This window comes from Danio rerio, chromosome 4 (genome assembly GCF_049306965.1).
Source record: "Danio rerio strain Tuebingen ecotype United States chromosome 4, GRCz12tu, whole genome shotgun sequence".
Lineage (NCBI taxonomy): Eukaryota > Metazoa > Chordata > Actinopteri > Cypriniformes > Danionidae > Danio > Danio rerio.
The window spans coordinates 64,955,035-64,975,648 of NC_133179.1; the positions used below are offsets into that span (position 1 = coordinate 64,955,035).

Sequence of the window (20,614 nt, forward strand, 5' to 3'; positions counted from 1 at the left end):
ACAGCGAGTCTTGTGGTTGTTATCATGAATCAGCTGTGATATCCGCGCATTTAAGACTATAACCGTGGCCGTTTGTCCGTATCACCGTCACTCCGATGAAAAACTCGAGCCGCAGTAACCGCTGTCGAGAAGAACCGCAGCCCTTTCTGTTGAGTGTGGGAACACAATGACCGATTATAGGTGTTTAAGAACTTGTTCGACAGCGCTAAAAAAGCAATCGAGATTATATTTACATCATTAGTTTATTTGTTGTAAATGCTCTTGTCCTGTGCACTTAGTTTAGCTTTGTTTGAAACATTCAAGAACAGTGTTTTCTTTCAGCAGGTAAAATAAACGAACAAATGATATGTAAATGTATAAATTATACATTTTATTGCAAGAATTTTTGTGCTGTGAATTAAAATCTAAAATTGTGTATGGAAAGCATTGTCAGTGCACTGTGAATGTCGTGAAATGAATATAAAAAAATGTTACACAATCTAAATGTAAAGGTTTTTATACATGTTTACTTAATATTGCATATAGAATTTATGTAATTGACATTAAAATACAATAGTAATTTCCCTAGAATAAATGTGCTTTTTATGCGACATGATTGTTTCTACTTTTATCTTTTTAGAACTTTTTCACCAGCTATCCATCCTGTGTCAGGTAATGATTGAATATATTGACAGGGTAAAAAGAAACATGCTGTACTTACAAAAATTCTGGATTTTTTTCAGCAGTTAAACTCACTTTTTGGATTGTAATCAGTTTTTAAGATAACATTAATTTCATACATTTATCAGACCACTACTGTAATATGACTAAGGGGGGAAATTAAGTGACCAAACATTCTGTTTCTCCAGATTTGTTAGTTATGGGCTTGAGTTAAAGGGATGGTTCACTCAAAACTGAAAGTTCTGTCATTTACTCACCCTTTGTGTTTCATACATTCTTCTGTTGAGCAAAAAATATACTTTCAAGAAAGCTGGAAACCTGTAACCATTTACTTCCATAGTATTTTCCTATGTACTATGGATGTGTAGTGTTGCTCAGATTTTTGCTTTTTTTCCCTCCAAAATATCTTTAGAATAAAGTTAGTCATAAAGGTTTGTAACCACTTCAGTGTAAGTAAATGCATAAAAGTGAGTCAATTGTTTATTTTGGGGGAATTGTCCCTTAAAAAATTATTCTATTTTAACCTTTTAACTTTGGTTCTATTCAACTTTATTCTATTACATTGTTTGATTACTACTTTTCAAATAAATGTTTTTTTTTTTAAAGGAAAGTACAGTTGGTCTGAGTAACACTTTTTTTTTTTTTTTTTTTTTGTTTTTGGTGTGTCTGAAAAGTGTTATTCCATAGAATATTGATTTCTTAAAAAAAAAACACACACATTTGTATTGTGTAAAATCCAGTACAAACATGTCTAGAAATAAAAAAACAAACAAGAATTGGTTCACTGAAATGCATAACTACAGGTCTAAATTGTAAACCCAGAGAAACAGTTAAGGGGTCTGTTTTTCCACGAGCGAAATAATGGTCTGTTTTTCCCCCTACATCACTTTTCTGAGCATCTTTTGCAAATGACTCTGATAGTATGTTTGTCACAAATTGGCTCCTTTAAAAAATAGATACATTCTTTTGATATATCCCTAACAATTTATTTTATTTACAGATTAACTATGTTATTGATAAGTGATGTTTACATGGAGAGAAGGTAATGCATAGTTGACAGTAATTTTTTGTCCCTTTTACAGAGAGACTCGCCAGATATTCCAGATTCTTCACTGCACTTTGCATCTTGGTGAGTGTTGGATAACATTTTTATTTCAAAAATTGAGAAAACAGTAGTTGTTGCTTTGATCTAATTTGTTCTATTTTCTTTATTTTTCAGGTTTCCTGTGAAAAATAAAACAACTACTTCTGTTGTTTTATTTTTCATTGTTCTCCATTTTTACAGGGATAACGTTTCTTTTGTTTTAATAAACTTAGCATTTTGTAATTTATATATTCTTTTTTTGTTGGTTTTTTTTCTGCATTTTTTTTTATATAATTTTTTTTTTTTTTTTTTTTTTTTTTTAAGAAAAAAAACTTTCAATATTACACACTGTACTGTCTTCTATAGTTGCTAACCTCTGTTTTCTTCCAGATACTACAGGTTTCATCTTCTCAGGTTCTGCAGTGCTTTGCATCAGGGGAAGTTTTAAAGTATGTGCCAAAGAGAAAATGATTGGTTTGCTTTCTAAATGTCTCCTAATGTGGCCAAAGTCACCTCATATCCTAAAAAGTACTATGCATAACTACAGGCCTAATTGTAATCCCAGAGAAACGGTTAAGGCAGACATGTCCAAACTCGGTCCTGGAGGGCCAGTGTCCTGCACAGTTTAGTTCCAACCCCAATCAGACACACCTGGGCTAGCTAATCAAGCTCTTACTAGGCTTTCTAGAAACATCTTTGCAGGTGAGTTGAGGCAAGTTGAAGCTAAAATCTGCAGGACACTGGCCCTCCTGGACCGAGTTTGGACACCCCTGGGTTAAGGGGTCTGTTTTTCCTCCTGTGAAATAATGTTCTGTTTTCTCCTTATATCACTTTTCCGAGCATCTTTTGCAAATGACTTTGATTGTATATTTGTCGCAAATTGGCTCCTTTAAAAATTGATATGCTTTTGATATATCCCTAATAATTTATTTTATATACAGATTAAGTATATTGTTGAAAAGTGATGTTAAACATGGAGAGAAGGTAATGCATAGTTCACATTAATTTACATTTAATGTTGCTTTTTGTTCCTTTTCAGAGAAACTCACCAGATATTCCAGATTCTTCAGATACTACAGGTTTCATCTTAGGTTCTGCAGTGCTTACATCGGGGGAAGTTATAAAGTATGTGCCAAAGAAAAAAAACATTTAGTTAGCTTTCTAAATGTCTCGTATTGTGGCAAAAGTCACCTCATATCCTAAAAAGTACTTTGATATAACATCATTTCTGTACATTTAATTAAGTTTATTTTCAACACGTAAATAATTTTAGTTTGGTGTGTCTGAAAAGTGTTATTCCACGGAATATGGATTTTTAAATTTAAAAAAAAAAAAAATTAGCTATTTTGTAAAAAATAAGTACAGACATGCCTAGAAATACAAAACAGTGTAAAAGTAGTTAAGAGTGAAACAAGAATAGGTATAAGTTGTAAACCCAGAGCACAAGTTAAGGACTCTGTTTTTCCTCCTGTGGAATAATGGTCTGTTTTCCCCCTATACATCACTTTTCCAAGAATCTTTTGCAAATGACTCTGATAGTATATTTGTCGCAAATTGGGTCCTTTAAAAAAAATAGATAAATGCTTTTGATGTATCCCTAACTATTTATTTTATATACAGATTAAGTATATTATTAATAAGTGATGATGTGTAACCTGGAAAGAAGGTAATGCATAGTTGACATTAATTTTCATTAATGTTATTTTTTGTCCCTTTTTCAGAGAGATTCTTCAGATACTACTGGTTTTCATCTTGTCAGGTTCTGCAGTGCTTTCATCGGGGGAAGTTTTAAAGTATGTGCCAAAGAAAAAAACATTTAGTTAGCTTTCTAAATGTCTCGTATTGTGGCAAAAGTCACCTCATATCCTAAAAAGTACTTTGATGTAACATCATTTCTGTACATTTAATTACATTTATTTTTAACACGTAAACATTTTTATTTTACTCATATTTTATCATTTTTCTCATTTTATTTGAAAAAATTCACTGTAATTTTGTGATTTTTAAATACACATTTATAAAATGCAAAACACCTTAAAAAAAAAACTCAATGAAAACTTGACCAACATAACTGTGTGTGTAATGTAAATGTAAACATTTGTACATACAAGATTGCAACTTTCTTAATTTTTGTCTTCATGCTTGTAATGGCATATGTTCCCAGAGATCCACCTTCCTGCCTTCCAGCTGCAATCTTGATTAAACACATTGGTCTTTGATTACCAAGTGCTCCTTCAGATTCTTATGGTGCTTTCACACTAGCATTTTAGGTCCGCACCTGAGTTGTTTGACATCTCAATACGATACGTTTGGCTAGTGTTAACGGATAGATGCGAGTTAAGCAGGTTGCACACCAGAAGCGCCGCGCGGCGACACGGCACGTACATGACAGTTTAAAGTATCACACACAAGACGCGCACATTCGAATGATATTTAACATGGAACTAATTAGATGGCGCTCTGTGGCGCGGCTGAAAAATGAACTGCGTTCTGAGCTGTTGCCGGGTGCCGCCAACAGCCGCCGATTTGCGGCGCCAGTGTGTATCCTGATAGAAACCTATGTTTAGAATTCTAAAATGCGTGGCGCTGCGCGGCGCGCCGCCGAGCGGCGCTTCTGGTGTGCGACCTGCTTTACACTCTGTACGTTCAAAACCAAAAGAGTCAGTAAAAGCAGAACGACCGCCATGTGGTACATCTTTCCACAGCTTTGCTGTGTGTCCGTCACCTAGCAACAGCCGTACACAAAACAACAGCCCGATGATGCAAGCAAACTGTGGTTCAGAAGGAAAAAAAGGCAGTGTGATTACAAACAAGCCTAGAAGATGGCAAGGGGGAACAATTAAACTTAAGGTCCAGGCGATTGAACCAAGTGTGAAAGCACCCTTAGTTAATTTAGTTGAGTTTGATCAGCATTAAAGCTGAACTCGGTATTAAAAACAAGAGCTTTTCATTTTGGCATTTATTTATATATATATATATATATATATATATATATATATATATATATATATATATATATATATATATATATATATATATATATATATAYACACACACACACATGTGTGTATTTGTTTTAGAGTTGTGTTTTTTTGTTTTGTTTTTCCAGCATGCCACGAAAAGGGAAGAGATCTCAGGCTCAGAAATTGCGCTGGAAAAAGATAGACCTTCAAGATGTAAATACCAGCCTTTCCTGCATTAAAGAGGTAATAATGAAATATGTCTGTAATTTTTAGAAGATTTGTGCATGAGTTAAAGCAGCCATTTACAAATTTAATGAATTTTTTTATTACACAGTGAATTATTTTCCCGTCACAAAGCCTTAATGGGATAGTTTACCCAAAAATGAAAATTCTGCTATTTACTCTTGACATGCATTCAAAGCATTCTGTTGAGCACCGTATTGACCTTATTCTCCGCCGACGAGTGGGCGCTGCCATTTGAATCTTTTTGGCTTGAGACTTCCGGTCTAATTCACTTTCATTCATTTTTAGACATTAAAAGCTGCTCATTACGCTGCTTGATGTTGCAATTTGATATTTTCTTGTTATATTATTCTACTTGGTCTGTATAGTCATGCAAACATTTGTTTGTAGAGCAAGTAGTTTGACCGTTTGCTGCCGTTTATTATTCCTAGTCATTTCTCCCATAGGCGACTGAATCGGAAGTTCTAAGACAATCGCGAAAACAGGCGCACTTCCGCATTTTAGAATAAGGTCAATAAGATATTTTAAAGAATTTTGGAAACCTCTAACCATTGTCTTCCATGGTTACAAGTTTACAACCTTATTATTATTATTATTATTATTATGTTTAAGAAAAATAAATTGTGTATTATTGAACTTAAAGGCTTTTGTTTGGAAGTGATTGCAGAATTGTTACATTTGGGCGAGAATTCCATTAAATTTCTCTTAATTACAATAATTCGTAACACTTTATAATAAGTACAAACTATGAACCATTTATTAACAGGGTTTCCGTGGGGTCTTAAAGTCTAAAATTTAAAAATCTAAATTTAAGGCCTTAAAAACTTTTAAAGTCACTGTTCTAGATCTTACATATTTTGCACGGGTCTTATTTTTCCGATGTCAACACTACATCTAATGCTTATTTTTTTAGATGTTTTTGTGGTGTTGTACTTTACTTCACTAGTCCAATTCTTATTTGCGTTATTATAACTACAAATGAGACCAGCATCCACTAGCTTAATTGCATGTGGTGAATGTTACGTTATCGCTGTGTTTGCGAAGGTTTGCTTTGGGTGCACACATCTTGATTTCGGCTGGCGGAGCTCACAAAATGTTTTGAGACTCGAGTGAACAGTTTGTGCAGCACCGCGTTTGATTTCAGTTGAATATGAAACACTTTGAAGAGATTTGTTGCCCCTTGTAGAATCTGTTACGGTGTGTGTTGTGGTAATTGTCTGAAAAAAAAAAAACAATATTGTTTTGGAATGTTAGGGTAATACTTTATCAAATAAGTCTCATGCAAATAATCACACTGTATGTATAATGACAATACACATAAATGTACAGCATGTATGTCTGTGTATACACGCATACATATACATTTATGCATACATGTACGCATGTGTGTGTTTATATAGCCCTGTTTAAACCTGGTTTCACCTCCCAATGCACAATAATAGGTTGTTATTTTATTTAATTGTTATTGTTGTCTTTTTCTGGCCACTTTATGTAAGTGGACAACTAAATAGAAAAACACATTTTGTATTCTTCTTTTGGAAAAAAAAGATTAAGTTTTGATAAGCTTTGGTTTCAAAAACGATAATGCCACTTGTATAAAAACAATTTTGTGTAACAATCTAATAAAGTACATGTTTTTTGCAGGTTGAACAAACGAGTACCAGTGCTGCTGTAGGCCAGTCTCCTGTTAGACAATATGAGGAAAGTGGGGGTAATGAACCCAAAGTTGTGTCAGTCCGGGCGTCTCATTCTCAGGCTGATGTTCGATATGATGAATTCTCAAGGAATCACCAGTGTACCTGTGTGTCACTGACATTCTTGGCCAGTCACAGTGCAGGGCATCAGTTTAAGATGTCGGATCTTGACAGAGTTTTAGAGGAAGGGGATGCCTTGTATGTCAGCGTTAAAATGCAGCTCATCGCTGAAAACAGATTCAGTCATGACTATCTGTCCATGGAGGAAGTACCTTTTGGACTTTCAACATTTAACCAAACATACAATGTTCAGAAGTCGGAAGTCAAGGTTGGATTTTTTCGAGCCAAAGGTTCCCCTGACACGGAAGAATGGTTTTTGCCTCTTCCTGAAAGACTGCAGTGTCTCGCAGTGGATGTCACGCATGCACTTTTAATAGTTTCTTCAGAATGCATTGCGGTGTTTAGAGATGGATCAGGCAGATATGGATTCTTTGATCCACATTCAAGGACATTTGAAGGAGAAGAGGCCCTGGCTGGTGGTGGAACAGCTGTCATGTTAACTTTTACTCGCCTAAGTGACATGACTGACCAAATTCTTAAGCTCTTCAACCATTGCCGTGATGACCAATCCTATGAATTCATGTCTGTGTCTTTTGAAATGGAGCAACAGGCAGGCCAGCAGCCTTCACCATCAGCTCGTGAACCAATTTCACAAGTAATCTCAGTTCTACCAGAACCAGATGGAAATGCAGCTGTTCCCAGAGGAGCTGAAAGCCGCCAACCCATGGTAGCCAGAGTAAATAAGGCACGGAGAAGAAAAGAATTGCGTAAAGCAATCGATAATTTAAAATCCAAGGACACAGCTAAATCTTATGTGAACCGAAAACACAAACAAAGAGATGATGAGAGGGGCCAGTATTCCGCCTGTTTGCAGTATCGGACAAATAAAAAAGAAGCTCTTAAGCAAAAGTATGGTCAGGATGCTCTCATTAGAAACAAAAAGAAAAGCTACATGGCTAGACGATACAGAGAGGAGATTGTCCGATCTAAAAAGAAGGAGGATATGATGAGACGATATCGCACAGATCCTGTATTTCAGAAAAAAAAGAGAGCATACATAGTCCGGAGGTACAGTACAGATACTGCCTTCCAGAAGAAAATGAGAACGTACATGGTCCGAAGGTACAGTACCGATGCTGTCTTTCAGAAGAAAATGAGAACGTACGTGATGCAAAGGTACAGTACCGATACTGTCTTTCAGGCAAAAATGAGAGCGTACATGGTCAGGAGGTACAGTACCGATACTGTGTTTCAGAAAAAAATGAAGGATTACATGAAGAGGAGGTATACAAATGACTCTGAATTCAGAAAACATCACATTCTCCGATGTACCCTCCACAAGAACCAGAAGCTTGCTAGTGATGCTACATCACGTATTCTTCATCAGTTGCAATGTGCACTGAGGATTAAAAGGAAATATAAGATGTACATCCGCTCCAGCCATGAAACAGCCCAGCCAACAGTCAGCAAAGTGATGGAAAGTGCAATTCAAGCATTCCAGTGTAAGATCCAGCAAGGTCCTACATACGTCTGCACTGTTTGTCACAGAGCCCTCTTTCCAGACCAGGTCAAGGCCTGTGACCGGTCAAACTACGAAAAAGATGTTCAACTTTCATCATTTTGCTTGACCAAGAAGTATGTACATACTTGCGACAGTGCCTGCTCAGATGATTGCACTGTTCCAGAGGAAAGAAGACGGGAATGGATCTGCCACACTTGTGACAGCCATCTTAAAAGAGGACACATGCCTTCAATTGCAGCAGTAAACAAGCTTGAACTGCCACCTATCCCTGCAGAATTGGCTGAGTTGAATGTACTAGAACGTCAGCTTATCGCAAAAATCTTGCCTTTTGCAAAAATAGTTGCACTGCCCAAAGGACAACAGAGAGCAGTTCACGGTGCTGTTGTGTGTGTGCCTTCGGAGGTGGAGAACACTGTAAACTCTCTGCCAAGACCAAGAAGTGAGTCCCAGCTCCTACAGGTCAAGCTGAAGAGACATGTCAGTTTTAAAGGATACCAGCACTTCCATACTGTAAATATGCACAGCGTGCTGGCAGCTTTATCTAAGCTGAAGGAAATGCATTCAGAGTACAAGGATATCTCCATAACAGAGCCTGAGGTATCTGAAGATCAGTTTGACGAAGACATTGATGCAGCAGAGGATAACCAAGAAGTTGGCCATTCTGAGCAGGAGGAGCAACACGTTAGTGTGGAGGAAAAAGACGAACTTAGACCCGGTCTCACCTTAGATACGTGCATGCAGCCACCAGACATTGCACAGGACATCTTGTCTTACGGTGAAGGGATCTTTAGTATCGCACCTGCACAAGGAAAAAAGCCTGTTGGATTTTTTAAAATCCCAAAACTGGAAGCCATGGCATTCCCTGTCCAGTTCCCCACTGGAGAGAACACAATCGACGAGGCAAGGCAGACAGCCATTTCTCCTAGCATGTACTTCAACGTCAGATTGTTTTGTGTTGATGCCCGATTTGCAAGGGATCAAAGCTACCTTTTCTTTGCACAATTTGTGACAGAAACGCAACTGGCAAGAAACAGCATGTCCATTCAGCTTCGAAAAGGTAAACCCATTACCAGAGATGGCCGAAGAATCTCCAATAGGATGCTTCAGGATTCCGATGAGGTTGAGAGACTTGTTCACAACAGGGATGCCACACGATTCATGCAGCCCCTGAGAGGCTCTCCAGCCTACTGGGAAAAGACATTGCGAGATCTCCAGGCCATGATTCGACAGCTGGGGACACCTACTTTCTTTTGTACATTCAGTGCAGCAGAAATGCGATGGCCTGAGATTGTGACTGTAATCAAAGCTCAACAAGGCGAAGAGATTGACTTTTCACAGCTTGACTGGGCAACAAAATGTGAAATCCTTAGGAGTAATCCTGTCACTGTCATGCGCATGTTTGAGAAGCGTGTAGATGCATTAATGGCTCACCTGCTTTTGTCACCTGCACAACCTATTGGTGAAGTGGAGGATTTCTTTTATAGAGTGGAGTTTCAGGCGAGAGGAAGCCCACATATTCATCTGCTTGCTTGGGTAAAGGATGCCCCAGATCCAGAGGAAGATAATGATGAGACAATATGTGACTTCATCGACCGTTACGTATCGTGCAAGCTTCCAGATCCCAATGTTGATCCTGAGCTTCATAAGATTGTGACGGAGGTTCAGCTTCATAGCAGAAACCACTCAAAGTCATGCAAGAAAGGCAAGGTGGTGTGTAGATTTGGATTTCCAAAACTACCAATGCCTAAGACCATGATCACTCATCCAATGCCAGAGCGTCCTGATGAGGGGGATGATGAACCTACTGACTCGGCAGCCAAGAAGAAAGCAAGGCGAGATGCGGCTAAAAAAGCAATGAATGAAGCCAAATCAAAACTCAAGCCTTTGTGGGATTTGCTGAATGATCCCAAATCTTCCCTCGACAATTTGTCAGACCTTTTAACCAAGTGCAATTTGTCCATGGACGATTACCTGAACTACGCTGAAGGACTCACCACTGGCAGTGCAGTTCTTTTGAAGCGTGATCCAAAGGAGACTTGGGTGAATGGCTACAATCCTGATTTGCTCAGGGCGTGGAATGCGAACATGGATATTCAGTACATCCTAGACGCTTACAGCTGCATCATGTATATGCTGTCCTACGTTTCAAAGCCGGAGCATGAAATGAGTGGCTTTCTAAAGAACGTTATCCAGAGTGTTCGTGAAGCCAACGTTAATGAAGAGGACGAAATGAAGCACATAATGCAAGCCTATGCCAAGCACCGGCAAGTAAGTGCTCAGGAGTCCGTTGCGCGAACATGCAGCTTGCCGTTGAAGAAGTGTTCACGAAGTGTCGTGTTTGTTCCGACGGATGACGATGCCCTCAAGATGAGTCTGCCCATAAGTGTGTTGCTGAACAAAAATCCTGAATCGGAGGACGTCTGGATGTCAGGTTTAATAGAAAAATACAGAGCAAGACCTCTAACGTTGGAGTTTGAAAAAATGTGTCTTGCGGACTTTGCATCCAATTACCGTGTTGTGTACGGTCAGCAAATTAAAGGAAAAAATGTCCTCCGACTGCTTCACGATATGGGATTCATTCAAAAGAGGACTGTTGGCAAGCCTGCAGTTATCAGATATGCTCGCTTTTCAGAGGAGAAGCAACCAGAAAAATTTTACGGAAGAATGGTGAAACTTTACGTTCCCCATCGCCACAATGCAGAGCTGAAACCTGAGGATTTTCCCACATATCAGCTATTTTATAAAAGCGGATTTGTGGAACTTCCTGGACATCCTGGTCTCCGGTTCCCTGTCTGCGGCATAGTAAAGGCATACCAGCAGAGATATGAAAAGCACGGCAAAGTCGTAGATAAAGCATTTGAACAACTTCAGCAGGAAGGACCATCTGAGAGTGCTTGGACAGCTTTTGCACCAGAAGTTGAAGTGGATCGCCTGGAATGCATAGCTGAGCAAGAAGACGTCGGTCCAGAGGAAGACGAACAGGATGAGGTTCCTGAATTCCAGCCTCGTAATGAAGATGGCGACGGAGTTGCACCACGCATAGAGGCGCCACAGATGAGTGTCGAGTTTGTCAGGAAACTCTTCAGAAGTTTAAACAAGACACAGGCAGCCATATTTTACACCATTCGGCAGTGGTGTCAGAACAGAGTATGGGGACTGAATCCAGAACAGTTTTTTTACTTCGTGTCCGGTGGTGCTGGATGTGGAAAGTCGCACGTAATCAAGTGTGTATACACTGAAGCAACAAAGATTCTGCGACAACTTCCTCAGCTCCGGGAGGATGGAGATCTCTCCATTCCTACAGTGCTTTTGAGTGCATTCACTGGAACCGCAGCGTTTAACATTTCTGGAAAAACTCTGCATTCCATTCTAAAGCTGCCAAAGAACCTGAAGCCACCCTATCAAGGGCTTGGGAACTCTCTTGATGATGTACGAGCAGAATTACGTCATGTGGAAATCTTGATTATTGACGAAATCTCTATGATCTCAAAAGATTTTTTTGCATACATCAACTGGAGGTTTCAACAGATCAGAGGCAGCAAGAAACCCTTTGGGGGCATTTCTGTCATAGTGGTGGGAGACTTTTATCAATTACCACCCCCAGGAAAAGCCAAGCCACTCTGCGTTTACGAAGAGGATGTGCTGGACTTTTGGAAAGACCACTTCCAAATTGTAACCCTCACGGAGATCATGCGGCAGAAAGAGGACCTTTCATTTGCCCAGCTTTTAAACCGACTGAGAGTGAAACGGAAGTCTGATGCTCTTAAAGAAGAAGATAGGTCCTTGTTATTGCAAGCTGTGAAAAATCCCCAAGACTGCCCACGGGATGCATTGCACATATTTGCAACCAACAAGGAAGTCCACAGTCACAATTGTGAGACGGTAAACGCTCTTCATGCTGACATCGTAACCATTGATGCTGAAGACTACCGAAAAGACCCAAGAACAGGAGGTATGAAAAGGCAGACTAAACCTGTGATGGGTAAAAAAGACAACCTGCTTGACACCATACAAGTTGCAGTGGGAGTCCGCATAATGGTAATTAGGAATCTGGATGTCGAAGATGGACTCGTCAATGGATGTTTTGGAAAAATTGGAAACATTGTGACTAAAACAAGAGACGGAATTGCATTTGTGCACATGCTTGGAATTCAGCCCGACAATCCAAATGCTGGGCAGAAATACAGACGACGGCTGCAAGGTGAAGAGGACACTTTAGTCTACATCGAAAGATCAGAGGAACCTCTGAAGAAAGGAACAGTCCGTCGACAATTTCCAATCAAGTTGGCCTACGCATGCACCGCTCACAAAGTTCAAGGCATGACCATGCAATCGGCTGTAGTGTCACTAAAGAAGATTTTTGAGCCAGGAATGGCCTACGTTGCCCTTAGCCGAACAACCTCACTTGGTGGTTTATACATCAGAGACTATGACGAGAAAAAGATCTATGCTGATCCGGAAATCACAACCTCGTTGGAGAGGATGAAAATGGCAACGCTGGAAGGCATCATGCCACTTTTCCACTTGAAGAAAACCAACACCAATCTGTTAGAAACACTTGTCATTGTGCATCATAACACAGAGGGACTCCAATCACATATAGAAGACATCAAACACCATCATGAGCTGCTTCTATGTGATATCTTTTGTGTTACGGAAACGCACCTCTCCGGATCATGCATCTCATCACATGTCCAGTTGGAAGGCTTTAAGATGTTTGCAAGAAATAGACATGCGTCTTACTCAACCCTTCCAGAAATGGCAAAGAAGGACTGTGGTGGAGTTGCAATTTATTGCAAAGAAGACATCCAGGCGGAACCTCGACACTTTATACACCACGTCACCGACCTGGAGTTTGTCGTCATCAAAGTTGATGCACCAGTGACTGCAACAATTGCTGCGGTGTACAGGCCACCAGACTTTAGTCTGGGAAAATTTTTGCCAAACATCAGGGGCCTTCTTGATTATTTGGAAATGATGAAGGAGAATCCCATAATTGTCTGTGGAGACTTCAACGAAGACCACCTCTCGCCTGGAAAAAAGCCCATTCTGGAGTTGTTTCAATCCCAACAATACCAACAGCTCATCACCATGGCAACCACAGAGAAACAAACATTGTTGGATCATATTTATGTTTCTCATCCAGACTTGTGCATGCAGTCAGGTGTTTTACACACCTACTATAGCTATCACAATCCAGTGTATTGTGTTTTGCCTAAATAATTCAGCCAACAATCCAAATGCTGGGCGGACATGCATACGCAACTGCAAGGTGAAGAGGACACTTAACTCTACATCGAAAGATCAGAGGAAACTCTAAAGAAAGGAGCAGTTCGTCAACAATGTCCAATCAAGATGGCTTACACATGCACAAAGTTCAAGGCATGGCCATGCAATCGGCTGTAGTATCACTCAAGGAAATTATTGCCGTATTTGCAACCAACAAGGAAGTCCAGAGTCACAATGCTGAGATGGTAAACTCTCTTCATGCTGACATCATAACCATTGATGCTGAAGATTAACGAAAAGACCCAAGAACAGGAAGAATGAAAAAGCAAACTAACCCTGTGATGGGTAAAAAAGACAACCTGCTAGGCACCATACAAGTTGCATTGATTAGGAGTCTGCATAATGCTGATCAAAAATGTGGATGTCAAAGATGGACTTGTCAATGGATGCTTAGGAAACATTGGAAACATTGTGACCAAAACAAAATACAGACTTGCATTTGTGCACATGCTTGGAAATCAGCCGACAATCCAAATGCTGGCCAGAAATACATACGACAACAACTGCAAGGTGAAGAGGACACTTTACATCAAAAGATCAGAGGAAAACTCTAAAGAAAGAAGCAGTCTGTCAACAATTACCAATCAAGATGGCTTACGCATGCACCACTCACAAAGTTCAAAGCATGACCATGCAATCGGCTGTCAAAAATCACAACCGCGTTGGAGAGGACAAAAAATGGCAACGCTGGAAGGCATCATGCTACTTTTTGACTGGAAAAAAAACCAACAACAGTCTGAAAGAAAAGCTTATCGTTGTGCATCATAAAGCAGAGGGACTCCCATCACATATAGAGGACATAAAACACCCATCACCAAACATCATGGGCCTACTTAATTATTTGGAAATGATGGAGAATCCCATAATTGTCTGTGGAGACTTCACCAAAGACCACCTCTTGTCTGGAAGAAAGCCCATTCTGGAGTTGTTCCAATCCCTACTATACAAACAGCTCATCTCCATGGCCACCACAAAGAAAACGAACATTGGCCTACGTCTTTGACATGAAGTCAGTGTGCCACACAGAACCGGGAGACAAAAGACCTGGATAGAGCCTGATTATCAGCCACTCGTCTTTTACTTGGTGGTGTGTGCACAGTTGCGTGAAGGCGGTGTGTCGTACCTGAGGTGGATGCTGTGTGATGAGAGTAGAGTAGGGTCAGCAGCAAGGGACATCAGGAGGATATTGTGGCATCTTCAAAGTTTACAAAGGGCAGTGACAGCAGCAACAGTTGGTGAGTAGTACAGTGGCTTTTTAAATGTTCCATTATTTTATGTCTTTCCTTTGTATTTGTGTTTGACATTTTGTACTGAATTTATGACTTGCAGTGGCGATGCTGGTTCGAGCCTCAGCTGGGTCAGTTGGTGTTTCTGTGTGGAAGATGCAAGAACAGGATGGATGAAAAAGCAAACTAACCCTGTCATGGGTAAAAGAAGACAACCTGCTAGGCACCATACAAGTTGCATTGATTGGGAGTCTGCATAATGTTGATCAAAAATGTGGATGTCAAAGATGGACTTGTCAATGGATGCTTAGGAAACATTGGAAACATTGTGACCAAAACAAAATACAGACTTGCATTTGTGCACATGCTTGGAAATCAGCCGACAATCCAAATGCTGGCCAGAAATACATACGACAACAACTGCAAGGTAAAGAGGACACTTTACATCAAAAGATCAGAGGAAACTCTAAAGAAAGAAGCAGCCTGTCAACAATTTCCAATCAAGATGGCTTACGCATGCACCACTCTCAAAGTTCAAGGCATGACCATGCAATCGGCTGTCAAAAATCACAACCTCGTTGAAGAGGACAAAAAATGGCAACGCTGGAAGGCATCATGCTACTTTTTGACTGGAAAAAAAACCAACAACAGTCTGAAAGAAAAGCTTATCGTTGTGCATCATAAAGCAGAGGGACTCCCATCACATATAGAGGACATAAAACACCCATCACCAAACATCATGGGCCTACTTAATTATTTGGAAATGATGGAGAATCCCATAATTGTCTGTGAAGACTTCACCAAAGACCACCTCTTGTCTGGAAGAAAGCCCATTCTGGAGTTGTTCCAATCCCTACTATACAAACAGCTCATCTCCATGGCCACCACAAAGAAAACGAACATTGGCCTACGTCTTTGACATGAAGTCAGTGTGCCACACAGAACCGGGAGACAAAAGACCTGGATAGAGCCTGATTATCAGCCACTCGTCTTTTACTTGGTGGTGTGTGCACAGTTGCGTGAAGGCGGTGTGTCGTACCTGAGGTGGATGCTGTGTGATGAGAGTAGAGTAGGGTCAGCAGCAAGGGACATCAGGAGGATATTGTGGCATCTTCAAAGTTTACAAAGGGCAGTGACAGCAGCAACAGTTGGTGAGTAGTACAGTGGCTTTTTAAATGTTCCATTATTTTATGTCTTTCCTTTGTATTTGTGTTTGACATTTTGTACTGAATTTATGACTTGCAGTGGCGATGCTGGTTCGAGCCTCAGCTGAGTCAGTTGGTGTTTCTGTGTGGAGTTTGCATGTTCTCCCTGCATTCGCGTGGGTTTCCTCCGGTTGCTTCAACTTCCCCCACAGTCCAAAGACACGCGGAACAGGTGAATTGGTATAGGTTAAATTGGCCTTTGTGTGTGTGTGTGTGTGCATGTGTGTGAATAAGTATGTCCAGATGTTTCCCAGAGATGGGTTGCGGCTGGAAGGTCGTCCGCTGTGTAAAAATGGGCTGGATAAGTTGGTGGTTCATTCTTCTGTGGCGACCCCGGATTAATAAAGAGACTAAGCCGACAATAAAATGCATGAATAAATGAATTATTTTATGTTTTTCCTTTGTATTTGTGTTTGACATTTTGTTCTGAATTTATGACTTGCAGTGGCAACGCTGGTTCGAGCCTCGGCTGGGTCAGTTGGTGTTTCTATTTGGAGTTTGCATGTTCTCCCTGCGTTCGAGTGGGTTTCCTCCGGTTGCTTCGACTTCTTCAACAGTCTAAAGACACGCGGAACAGGTGAATTGGTATAGATTAAATTGGCCTTAGTGTGTGTGTGTGTGTGTGTGTGTGTGTGTGTGTGTGTGTGTGTGTGTGTGTGTGTGTGTGTGTGAGTAAATATGTATGTTCAGATATTTCCCAGAGACGGGTTGCGGCTGGAAGGGCATCCGCTGCATAAAAACGTGCTGGATAAGTTGGCGGTTCATTCTGCAGTCGTAGCCCCAGATTAATAAAGCCGAAAAAATGAATGAATGTATGATTTACATTTTCTGTTATATTATTAATTTGTTACAGGCACAGCTTTAACACAACAGCAGCCTTTTCAAAGTGGACAGAATTCTTTGAGATTCAATCTAAAGCTAAGTATTTTGTTTCAGTTGTTTGTACTGCCTTGTAATACAGTCACATTTTCAGCATAATGTTAAATCTTAGTCTCATTCAAGTGTTGTGTTTTTTTATGTTTTTACTACCAGAAGACCCAAGAAGATGTGTTGACTGAGAAAACAAATGTCCTGCAGTATTGTTGAGGAAGACATCTGCCTAACTATATATTGGTGAGCATGCTGTTAGGATCACGCCATTTAATTGTAGTGTGTGTGTGTGTGTGTGTGTGTGTACTAATATGTATTGAAATTATAAAACAAACCAGTTGTCATGTTACAAAAGATTCTATTTTAAATATTGTTTAAGCTTCCTACAAAAAGAAATGTAAAAAATATATATTTCCACAAGTTAAGCTGCATAAACTAAGAGGCATTATTAAGGAGGTTATTCACCTAAACATTTAAATTATCATTTACTGGAGTTGCTTGCTTCTTGAACTCAATACTTGAAAAATAAAATAAATAAAAAGCTTTTAAAATCTTAAAAGTTATGGAAAAAAAGCTATTGACTTTCTATGTATTTTCTTTGCATCACTATTATTGTTAATGGCTGTTTTAACTAGTGCTTGTATATAGCGTTCTTATTATTGATTCATCAATCTCATGGTTGTAGGAGAAGACCAGGTGTATGCGCACTACGGCATTGCAGAATGATAGACCAGAGGAAGAACATCTCTAATACAGAGGTATTCTGAAACAAGTGAGTTATGCCGTTACAAAAAATTCTATTTGCAATATTGTTTAAGCTTTCTCTAAAAGGAAACTTTTACAAAATATTTCCACAAATTAAGCTGCATAAACTTAGAGGCATTATTAAGGTGTTTATTCACCTAAACTTTTAAGTTGTCATTTACAGATATTCTACTCGTTTCAAATATGTCTGAGTTGCTTGCTTCTTGAACTCGAAATGCTTGAGAATGCAAAAAAAATCTTTAATGTTGTGGAAAAACAGCATTGACTTTCTTTGTATTTTTTGCATCCACTATGAATGTTAATGGCTGTTTTTTAATGGTGCTTGTGTATATAGTGTTCTTATTATTGATTTTTTTTAATCTCATGGTTACAGGAGAAGACCAGGTGTTTGGCATTGCACACCACAGCATTGCAGGATGACGGACCAGAGGTATACTTTATTAGTACTCCTAGAAGAGTCTTGTGGTTCAGTGCATCTTGTCATAACTTGTGCTTTGTCTTTAAGAAGTCTTTAGGAAGTATGGACTTTGTAAAACCTTAGATTTTAAAGTAAACTGTGATTCTCATTTTCTCTTTGTTCCTGAAGTATCCAAACAATCAAAATATATTTTTTTTACTAATAATTTTGTCACATCTGTTTTGCCTCCTCTTCCTCAGGATATAAAGTCTGTGCATGCCAGATCCAGAGGCCAGATGGTGGAAGACGGTTTCCTGCAACATTTAGATAATTTTAACGTTGTTTAAAAATGTTATTAGCTTATACATTTAAAAAATGTTGTTACGTTACGTGCCACGCCCAAGGAAGATGGGTACTCCCTTGCTGAGTCTGGTCTTTCCAAGGTTTCTCTCCAAACTTTTTGGAGTTTTTTTCCTTGCCACAGTCGCCAATGGCTTGCTCACAGGGGGTGTTGTGCCAAGTCCTGTCTTCCCCTCGGGTCCTTTATCTTTAAACTTAGATTCCATAGTAATTTAGCCATACAAATGTTAATAAAAAGGAGCTTAAAAGTAATTTAAAATAAGTAAAAATAGGCTTAAGAGTACAAATAAAGCTTAGTCAATCATATCATCACAATTTAGGATATTTATATGCAGCTTAGGTTTGAATGTATTTGCCATTAATAAATACTAATGAGTAAAATGTTTGCTCCATAAACTATTTAGTGTTATAAATCAATGTAACTTTTTTTTTTTTCTCAGATTAGAGCCGCAAATTATTTGCAGAAAGGGACAGTAGGTCAGGTAAAAATTGATAATCATCACATATGGCCAAAGTACATTTTTACTTTAAACAACGTAAAAAAAGAATAAAACCCATTAGCATTTAGATCAGTTTCTTAGGGCACTTTAATATTAATTAATTAATTAATTAATTAATAATAATAATAACAAAACTTTTGTGTTTATAGCTGGCATGGTCTTTATTAAATAAACATTCCCAGCACCAATTTATAGCAAATAATCATGTCATTTTATTATTATTAATTAAACCATGTTTAGCAGGGTGGTTGAACTGCAGAATTATTTATAAATTTAACTCTGCCACTGTACACAGTATGTGATAGTGCACTGAATGAGGTTTTAAATTAAAATCAACCATATTAAATGCACATATATATAATATTATATAATTTATTATAATATATAATTAATATATATTATAGTATAAAAATTATAATAATTTACAATGATGTGTTTAAGAAAAACATCCATTTTGGAATTAAACAGTCATTAGGTAAACTTTATTATTGCTCTATTGCTTAATTCATTATTCTAACATTTTAGTAGGTGTGACTGGGATCAGACTGGTGGACAGGATTTGGCACAACAGGCTTTTTTTTAATCGATTTAATAAACAATTTGGTTTAATTGGCACAGTCAGCTTGTTTTGTCTTTATTGAATGTCTGTCAATGCTACATCACTATTGACTTTAAGAAGCAAGTATTCAGTACTACAAATGCTAATTGCATATGTTAGATTAAGCACAGTCTACCTAAATGTGCTTTAACCTGTGCTATGCTGTAAGCATTAAGGTTTTAGGTGATGGTATGATTTATTTTTTAAACATAATAACAGTTTTGCAACTGCATCTGATACACAGATGATTGTAAGATGCAAGTGGTTAAACAAATTTGGACCCATGTTGAATTACAATATGTCAAGGGAAACAATGTTGCTACTTTACCAGTATTGTGGTTATCCTAGATACAACCATTTGTTATTGAACCATGGATGCAGAGTCACAACGGCTTGAGGACAGGTATGACTTCTGAAGGGTGATGACAACTTTAATTCAATGGCTTATTTTACATTTATAAATAAAATGGCTAACAACCAAAAATCCCCATAGACTTAACATGGACACAAAATGACTTGCAACAATATCTAGATTAGTAAGTCTTAGAAGCTTGAGAGTGGCCTCATTTTACTCGGCCTGTCAAGTCAGTATTCAGTAGTGACAACAAATTTGTAAACACCCCCTAACAACCATATAACAACATAAACGAGCCATATTTTAGCACAGGAATATCGTAGAAAGACAGGGTTTGTGTTCTTTTGATGCAGGTTGATCAAATCTCTATTGTCTTCACCTATTACAAAGGCGTTGCCACACCCTAGCAACCATTTACATTACCCTAGCAACCACATAAACACATGAATTTAACCATTTCTTACCTTTCCACTGCTATTTTGCCCAGTTTAGTACCATTTTGTACCCCATCGATTTGCCACGCAAACCCCACTCACATTTCCTTTAGGAAATGTACAATTCTAGTTATTCTTCTTCTTCTTCTTCTTCTTCCTTCTTCCGTCCTATTTTTCGGCGCGTAACTAGTCCCGCAGCTTTCGTCCCAGACCCTTGAAAGTGGGCTCAAATCGTGCGGTCTTATCGGGAATGGTGTGCTATGACTTTTATAAGGGGTGGGGGGTTTTTTGGCCCCGCAGGGGCCAAAAAACCCCCCCCAAAATCCCATAGACTTAACATTGAGCCGAACTTTGACGAATCACAGCGCCGAGTGTGAATTTCATAGAAA

General features: G+C 38.9%; 3 protein-coding genes across 5 annotated transcripts in view; 2 read left to right on the plus strand and 1 right to left on the minus strand.

Annotated features, from left to right (window-relative positions):
* The window catches only part of LOC137487288 (uncharacterized), a 371,338-nt gene that overhangs the window by 262,916 nt on the left and 87,808 nt on the right, over positions 1-20,614 (plus strand). The gene's annotated exons all lie outside the window — the stretch shown is intronic.
* znf1069 (zinc finger protein 1069) overlaps positions 1-20,614 on the minus strand; it is a 616,019-nt gene that overhangs the window by 203,958 nt on the left and 391,447 nt on the right. The window lies entirely within an intron of this gene.
* si:dkey-29j8.3 lies at positions 1,880-19,453 on the plus strand. Its single transcript, XM_073948061.1, has 13 exons — positions 1,880-2,322; positions 2,525-2,869; positions 3,466-3,537; positions 4,854-4,950; positions 6,595-7,826; positions 7,935-14,750; positions 14,845-15,892; positions 15,987-16,118; positions 16,392-16,523; positions 16,800-17,059; positions 17,502-17,588; positions 17,955-18,011; positions 18,239-19,453. Exons 2-6 carry the CDS (start codon positions 2,760-2,762, stop codon positions 13,447-13,449), a joined length of 7,026 nt encoding a protein of 2,341 aa, XP_073804162.1. The 5' UTR covers positions 1,880-2,322; positions 2,525-2,759; the 3' UTR covers positions 13,450-14,750; positions 14,845-15,892; positions 15,987-16,118; positions 16,392-16,523; positions 16,800-17,059; positions 17,502-17,588; positions 17,955-18,011; positions 18,239-19,453.